General features: G+C 50.4%; 1 protein-coding gene across 3 annotated transcripts in view; it reads right to left on the bottom strand.

Moving 5' to 3' along the window:
• The window catches only part of LOC123156479 (uncharacterized), a 5450-nt gene extending 4044 nt beyond the window's left edge, over positions 1-1406 (bottom strand). For 2 of the 3 annotated variants that reach the window (XM_044574607.1, XM_044574608.1), the window contains exon 1: positions 677-1406. In XM_044574607.1, the coding sequence (XP_044430542.1) occupies positions 677-1264 (588 nt within the window). In that variant the 5' untranslated portion in view covers positions 1265-1406. The remainder of the gene's footprint in view (positions 1-676) is intronic. The other variant, XM_044574606.1, reaches the window with a different exon arrangement.
• Between the last annotated feature and the right edge of the window lie 6494 nt (positions 1407-7900).

Below are 7900 nucleotides of genomic sequence, written 5' to 3'. Positions count from 1 at the left end.
AACGGGATGGACCTTATTGTTCAAAGAGAAAGCGGTCAGGATCAATCTCACAACAAGTGGCTATGTCAATTTCATATCACATTCAACATAGCATGACCGACATATGTCTGCAGTGGACATGGCGAAACAATCGCGAGCAGAAAGCATCACAATCTGCAGGTGTAAATGATAGACAAGAACTCGTGCAGCTATGCCGGCCCGTCAAACATAACCGGCAGCGCACAAAGAATCACAAGATTATTACATATCAAAGTAACATTTCTTGGCTGCTAGCTGGACTAAATGATAGATAAAACACAAAAGATTCAGTGCGAATCTCACTTGAAAATTGTTGAGCAGAGGCATCTTGTATCAAATATAAATAGGCATGTCTCAAGAACATTTTTTTACTGAATTTGTGCACGTACAGGAACCCTACCTAGTAGGAATCACCGATACACAAAGTCAAAGCTAATTTAGTAGCTAGCACTTGCTGAGGGCTAATAACACCACTGGAAGCCTACAAAACGGAAACATGTTGTTCGTATCATATCAGAGCTGACTTTTTTAGGTGATAAAAACAAACAATGCAAATCTGAAACTCCTGCAAGAAGAGTGGAGCAGAGCAGGGCAGAGAATCACGGATCGAAACCGCATCAGGGCAAGCAAATCGAAAGGACAGAGAGGAGGGCGAGACCTTGAGGAGCTGTGTGTCGGCCATGGATGGATGGCAGCGGCGGTTCTTCCCGGCATCCGCAAGATCCCCATCAGCGCGTCCGGCCATGGAGGATTCCGATCTCCTTCCCATCCACGGCGAGACACCGCGGCTGCCGGGAACGCCATGGCCGCGTCTGCTGGATGTGGGGCCTGGGTAGGGAGAGGGCAAGGGCAGCGGCGGGGAGAGGCTGCCGGTGGGCGCGGCCGTGTCGGAGGGAGAGGGGAACGAGATGCGGCTGCATCTGCGGGTTGGGTTTGGTTGGGCACGACTCGTCTTCTCTCCAGATCGGGAAGCACGTACGAATGCGCCCGGGAACGCCATGGTATTGAGGGCGGCGTCGGTGGCGGCGGCGGGGGAGACGAGGTGCGCGCGCAGGGAAGGAGGAGCAGTGAATGTGAATCCAATCGCGGGGACTGCTGGATGTAGGGAGAGGGTGAGGGCAGCGGCGGGGGGAGGCCGCCGTTGGGCGCGGCCGTGTCGGAGGGAGAGGGGAACGAGATGCGGTTGCATCTGCGGGTTGGGTTTGGTTGGGCACGACTCGTCTTCTCTCCAGATCGGGAAGCACATATGAACGCCATGGTATTGAGGGCGGCGGCGGCGACGGGGAGACGAGGTGCGCGCGCGTGGAAGGAGGAGCAGTGAATGTGAATCCAATCGCGGGGAAGGAGGCGACACGACGCCTTTATTTTCTCTCTGTCTCTCTCTCTTTTTTTTGGTTGGTTCCCTTTTTCAACTCTCTCTGTTGGATTAGATTGTCTTTTCATCCCACGAATTGAGCTCCCTCCTATAACTGATCTGGCCATACGTCCAAATCTGACGGCTGTAAATGAGGAGAACAGTGATGTTGGTTGTGGAAGAGGTCGGATCAATCTGGATGTTAATTTGTCAGCCTTCTATTCCCGCGGATCGCCTCCCCATCCCACGAAACAACCTCCCCTCGACCCGATCCCAGACGCTCGCCCAGATCCGACGGCGACCCGATCCCAGACGCTCGCCCAGATCCGACGGCGACCCAATCCCAGACGATCACCCAGATCCGACGGCTCGCTCCTCGGTGCCTTCCGTCCCTAATAAATAGAATCACTCAGATCTTTTGTTTCACACACACCAATTCGTCAAAGATCTTTTTAGGGATGTTCATCAATATATCAATCATTGGTAGTAGGTTTCTTGATTAATTGTATTCGCAAAATATCCGTGCGTTGCCATGGGAAAAGGCGAGGAATGCCTCTCCATGTATCGCGGCAAGCGTAGGGGGCGTCTATCTGTCTATGTCACGGACCCTAAGTCGCTATGGTTGGTCTGCTCGTGTGGTGCAGAGACAGGACTATATATTTCAGTCTCGAATACACACGACCGGGATTTGTCGAAATAGACCTAGCGGCAAATAAGAAAAAACATGGGGCCACCTACGTCTTCGCCGACTAGTGGCAGGTGGCGTGGACGGCAGGTGGCGTCTGTGACTGACTAGGTTGGACGTGGATAGCTCGCGCGCGGGCAGTCTAACATGAAGTAGAAGAAGGAGAAGTGAATGTCTGGGTCGGGAAGTGGGTTGTTTATGTAGACCCGACAGTGGGGGTGCGTCGAGAGGGTTTGCTGAAGAAAGAAACTTAAGCCCTCTTGTTGTGTTGAAGAAAAGAAATTGGAGCCTTTTTTTTTCTTTTCTTTTTTTGCACGCACAAAACGAAACATGTCAAGGGCGGTTGGTTGGACTTGTTTTTCGCGCGCGTGCAAGTTGTGTGCTATACGAAAACGGCCGTTTATTTTATTTCAAAAATCAATTCTTTTAAAGCTCCATCCGCGGCGTTGAAGGAGCGAGCGAGCGAGCGAGAGGAGGGCATGCGACTCGGTGGATTTCATTTTATTCTCGGCGAGATGGAGATGCTGAACAAGTTCCGTTTCTTTTTTTTCTTTTTCTTATTGTCATGAAGGGAAACGAGTTCCGTTTCCGAACGTCGTGATGGGCTTCCTTGTGCCGACTTTCTACGGCTTTGGGCCGTACGTGTATGCAGCTGAGTTACAGCCTCGGCCTCTCGCACAACAAACCGATCATGGAGCCTAAAAAAAAAATCAAACCGATCATGGAAGATACAGCGGCGGCCACGCTCCCCTACGACATCATCCTCGACATACTCCTCCGCGTCTCCACCGACTCCGCCGCCCTGTTCCGCTGCGCCGCGGCGAGCAAGCAGTGGCGCGCGTTCATCGCCGACCGCGCCTTCCTCAAACGTTGCTGGACGGAGAACGGTGGACGCCCGTCCTCCCACCTCGGCTTCTTGATTCAGCAGCGACGCGACGAGGAGGACATCGACTCCCCCTACCCGCCGCTCTTTGTCCCGCCGTTGGAATCGATGCTCGGTGCCCGCCCCCGCCTCCTCACCGACTTCCTATCATGCGAGCCGGATGGCCTATTGGACGGTGCCCAGCCGCTTGCCGCGCGTCATGGCCTAGTCGTCGTGCGCCTCTTCCGCGGTGTCCGCGGCAATGCGGTCCACATGGCCGTCTGCGACCTACCCGCCGGCACCTGCAACGTGCTTCCCGAGCTGCGGCTCAGGTGTGAAGCTTCCTCCATCAGCTGCACAATTTTAGCCGCTCAAGACTATCCATCCTCCTCCTTGGAAGCGAAACGTCCGTCGTCTCTGGGTCTGGGATACTACTCGGCGGTTTTTAAGCTGCTAACCCTTGTCGTCAGCGGCCACAAGGGCGACCACAGCGAGGAGTGCAACCTCTACACCTTCTCGTCCGCAGAGCTTACCTGGGGTTCACCCACAAAGTGTTTCGACAAGATGTCGGGGATCAGCAGGGGCGGCTTTTCGATGCTACAACAGAAACATGACAACCCCGTCGTGTGTCGTGGCGTGGTGCACTGGCTCGCCTGGTACTTATCGGAAGCCGGAGCCTCACCAAAATATTACTCCTTAGACGTGAGCGCCGAGACCTATCTCGTCTCCTTGACAGAGATCTCGGGCCCTGTGCACAGATATGGCTATAATGGCAAGATGCTGCCGATTCTCGGCGTCTCTGCGGATGGGTCTCTCGCCATGTTTCGCCAGCGCAAAGAACTTGACATCATAGAGATGTGGACACGGGAAAGTGGAGTCTGGCTCTACACCAAGGGCATCAAGTTCAATGTTGGGATTCGCCCTTGTGCACGCATGTGGCCTGAAGAGAAGGGTGGAACTTTTCTCATTGTAGACAATTCATGGTGTGTGCGAAGGGTTGATATCGCAAACTTAAGAACGGAAGTGGAAAAATTCCCCGGCGGCATAGGTTTGGAAGCCATGCCTGTGAACGTGGACTGGCCCGTTTTGTTCTTGTCTCTGCTCGGTTAACTACGACTACATAGATTTAAGTGTTATGAGTAAATTGCATGTTTATTTAGGTCTTATTAGTTTCCCAAGTATTTATGATCCAAAGAAATTTGGTTATTATGGTTTTATGAAAATATTGACATCATATATGTAGGCTTGTTGCTATATTAATATAGGGGGACGAAAGCCTATTTCGAGGATATATATAGGCTTCAATTTTACCTTAATATGCGTTATATTTGGGCATGTAATATAACATGCTCTATATCTCATTACGTTTTCCGTTTCATAAAAATAAAATATCTCACTACACTTTTTTGCTTAAAAGAATTGATGGCATGATCAATTTTCACCTTATATAGTTTCCTACTTCTAATTATACGTGTCCTACTTTTTAAGAGAACGTTTAAAGTGCTTCCGTGATCATCAATACGTGCATGTCACTAGTACTAGTAGTAATGGGTGCAATACACCAGCACGCTCTCTCATTGGTATTATAATGTTACTAATGACAGGCTCAATGTACAATGAGGAGCCACCCGTGCATGACGCTAGGCATAGTAGTCACGCCTGCCTTGCCGCCCGAGACCGTCACATCGGCTTCCAGCCTCTGGAAGCGGAGCAGCAAGATCTTCGACGCCACTATCCTTGGCAGCCTCGCGGGCCTCGTTGTTCTCCTCCCACAAGGGACGGAACCAGGAATTGACCCCCCCTGCTCATTAAGGTGTCTTAGGGCATCTCCAACGCCAGCCCCTGAAATGTTGAAATACGTCTGGATCCCTTTTGTCATCTAACGAAAACCTAGATAAATCTATTTAGCAGTCCGGATGTATGAATTACAGTCTTCAAGAGACAAATGTGGGGGAGCTTTGCGGGAATCCGGCACATGCACGGTTGATAGGGATGGCAGTTTTGCCCATAGGTATGGGTACCCACGGGTACCCTACCTGAAAACAATGGTATGGGCAAGACATTGATAGATTTTATACCCATGTATAATGGGTATCCATACCCACAAAATATATGGGTAGGATATTGCGCCCATGGACAACCCAATCAATACCCCGAGAAAGTTAATAAATGAAAATAACTCATATGAGATGTGGGGTCATCATCCAACTCCTACGGCCCACCCTAGTCTCGATTCCTTAAATCGGGCATAGCTCAAAGGCCCATAATCACTCGCCACTCCTCATATGTTCCGTTGAAAAGATGAAATCTTGACTCTTGGCTATCAAACTCCTGTTCAACTCTCGAACCAGTGATCGCCCATTCCCACCACCACCTCCCACTGTACCAGGCTTCCACCAACCGCCGCTCATACTCCCTTGATGCCTCCAAGAGGCCACCCACCGTGGCAGCCGATGTCAGTGCTATATTACTCGCCCATGATCACTTGAATTTTAAACTCATTTCTCTACTTTTTAAAAATTTAAATGCTATATATTATACCCACTGGATACCCATTTGGTATAGGATACCGGATGGGCATGGGCATGGGTATTGAAATGGGTGGGCATAGAAAGCTTCTATGGGTATGGGTTTCGGCAGAAGGATGTTGTACCCGCCCATACCCTACCCATTAACATCCCTCGGTCCCACTCTTCTCTCGCTTCCCCCCAATGCCAGATAAGGCTGCAGATTGCCAGACGGGAGCTTGGGTGGGCGGAGGGGAGTGGAGTGGAGTGAAGTGGCTAGGGTTTGGTCCGATGCAGAAGGGGGAAAATATCTGTGGGGTCGGGTGGGCCAGCGACGGCTGGGGTCGACGTGGTGGACGTGTCCGGGCACACCCGTATCCGCCCCATATTTGGGATGGATATGAGGGACCCCGGTCAGCCCAAGTGTTTGAGGCCCGATTCAGGCGCTCGTCTGGGTTGCATTTTCGTGAGCGATCAGTGACTGGGACGTCCGCCCAGGTGTTTGAGACGGTTTTCGGCACCGGGCTGTAGATGCTCTAAAGGGCATGGAAAATACTACATGCTTGTTGGGGATACACATAACAGGTAGGCCCACGAAGGGTCGAAATATCATGAAGCATGGGGTCCACACATCATATGGGTTCAGATAAATCTCATACAGTGTACTATTCACTCGGACATATCAACGTATCGTCCACTCTGAAGACGGTTAACCACTCTGACGTATGGCTCACTCGGAAGACAGTCAACCACTCAGTCGTATGGCTCACTCGAATATGCGAAGACCAAACAATCGACAAGGCAGTCGAAGCATCATTCTCATAGTGGAGGTTTCGTAGTGGGCTGACATTATGACATTCATGCCCCTCTTTGTAACATAGGAGGTGAGGGGGTGGCGCACTCTATATAAGCCACCCCCACCACTAGACTAAGGGGCTCTTCTCTGATTCCTCCCCCTGGCTCTCTCCCTCGCCATTAGTCTCAGGACTAAGCTCAGTCATGGGATTTGTTCCTCTCTCTCTCACACACATTGTAATCTGTGGATACATACTCAGATAAAACAAAACCTCTCCGGAGCACGAGACGTAGGGTTGTTATCTCCACCGCGAGAGGCCCGGACTCGCTAAAATCACCGCGTCACCCATATGCATCTCGATATATCATGCTCCTTTACCCTATCCCTTATAATTGTCGAAATCGTTCCCACGACAGAAGAAGGATCTATGGACGGTGTCTAGTTTTTTGTTAATCTTCTGATGGATTCTAAAGACGGACATGAAGTGGGTAACAAGGGCGTCGAGAGTAGAGGAAATGAGAGTGAGACGAGCGCCGCAGGAAAGATGCTTCGCGGCCCATCCAGAGAGGTACTTTAGAAAGCGTTGGATGATAGGTTCAAAAGCGGAGGACGAGAGGCGCTGCAGGTAATGGATGTAGCAGTAGCGTGTGTCTTTGGCAGGCGTTGCAACTACCGCTCCACCCGGCCTGTACCATAGGGCCCACTTATCAGCAACGCGTGGTATGCACACCGGCGCTACTACTAATATGTATATGTAGTGTGGGGCTGTGTGCCGCGCTACTACTACTTAACAATAGTGTGGGGCTCTTACCCCATGCTATTGCTTAGCATGTACCTGTAAGGTATTTCCTAGTAGTGTCTCCTTCTAACATAGGTGTTACAGTGCCGGGTCGTCTGAACCTTGGCCAACTCTTCTTCCTGGCATGCACAAAAGGTATAGAAAGAGTGATCTCTCTAAGCCTTTGCCTTCGCGCAAATGAGAATATGTGTTTGCTTTCCACACAACGCAATTTCTCGACTGTTTGCTGCATTGTCCTTGTCTGCTACATTGCCGTGCCCATCACTACATCAACAACACGTGTCGAGTATGAGTCGAGCCTACGCCGGTCCGCATTTTGTAACGTTGTTCCACTACAACCAAAAAATACATGGATGTTGGAAATTATACTAAGTATTTAGAATCCAACCTCCTGCTAAATTTTGGAATCAAAACACTACAATGTAAATGCTCCAATAATATGAAGATATCTTTACTGTATAAGTTTGGTGGTCTACATTGTTGTCCGGTTTCATGGCTGTGTGGCGTGATTTGTCTAGTGGGGGCACCAAGCTAAGCGTGCAAGGAGAAGTTACGTAGAAATAGTGCCCGTGGGACACACGAGTAGGATTACTGTACCAGAAGACTGGCCGGTGACTTCCTTTGCAAATACACGAGTTTAATTGAGCAGCCACCCAGTCTTCTCAGCCGTCGACCAAAGATATTATTTTTTATGGTTAAGTAACCACTTGTGCTGGTATCCATGAAGCTGGTCCAGATTTCATCCGGAACAATACTCCAGCCAAACATCCGTCAATGTCATGTGAGTGTCGTGGCATTCCTTAAACGTGGAGAAAATTTTGGCTCCATGTCGCCACATGAATGCGCCGAGCACAACGACAGCGACGGATACAGTAGCAG

This window comes from Triticum aestivum, chromosome 7B (assembly GCF_018294505.1).
Source record: "Triticum aestivum cultivar Chinese Spring chromosome 7B, IWGSC CS RefSeq v2.1, whole genome shotgun sequence".
NCBI classification, from domain to species: domain Eukaryota; kingdom Viridiplantae; phylum Streptophyta; class Magnoliopsida; order Poales; family Poaceae; genus Triticum; species Triticum aestivum.
The sequence above is the reverse complement of the archived record's forward strand: the minus strand, read 5'-3'. Positions and strand labels throughout refer to the sequence as shown.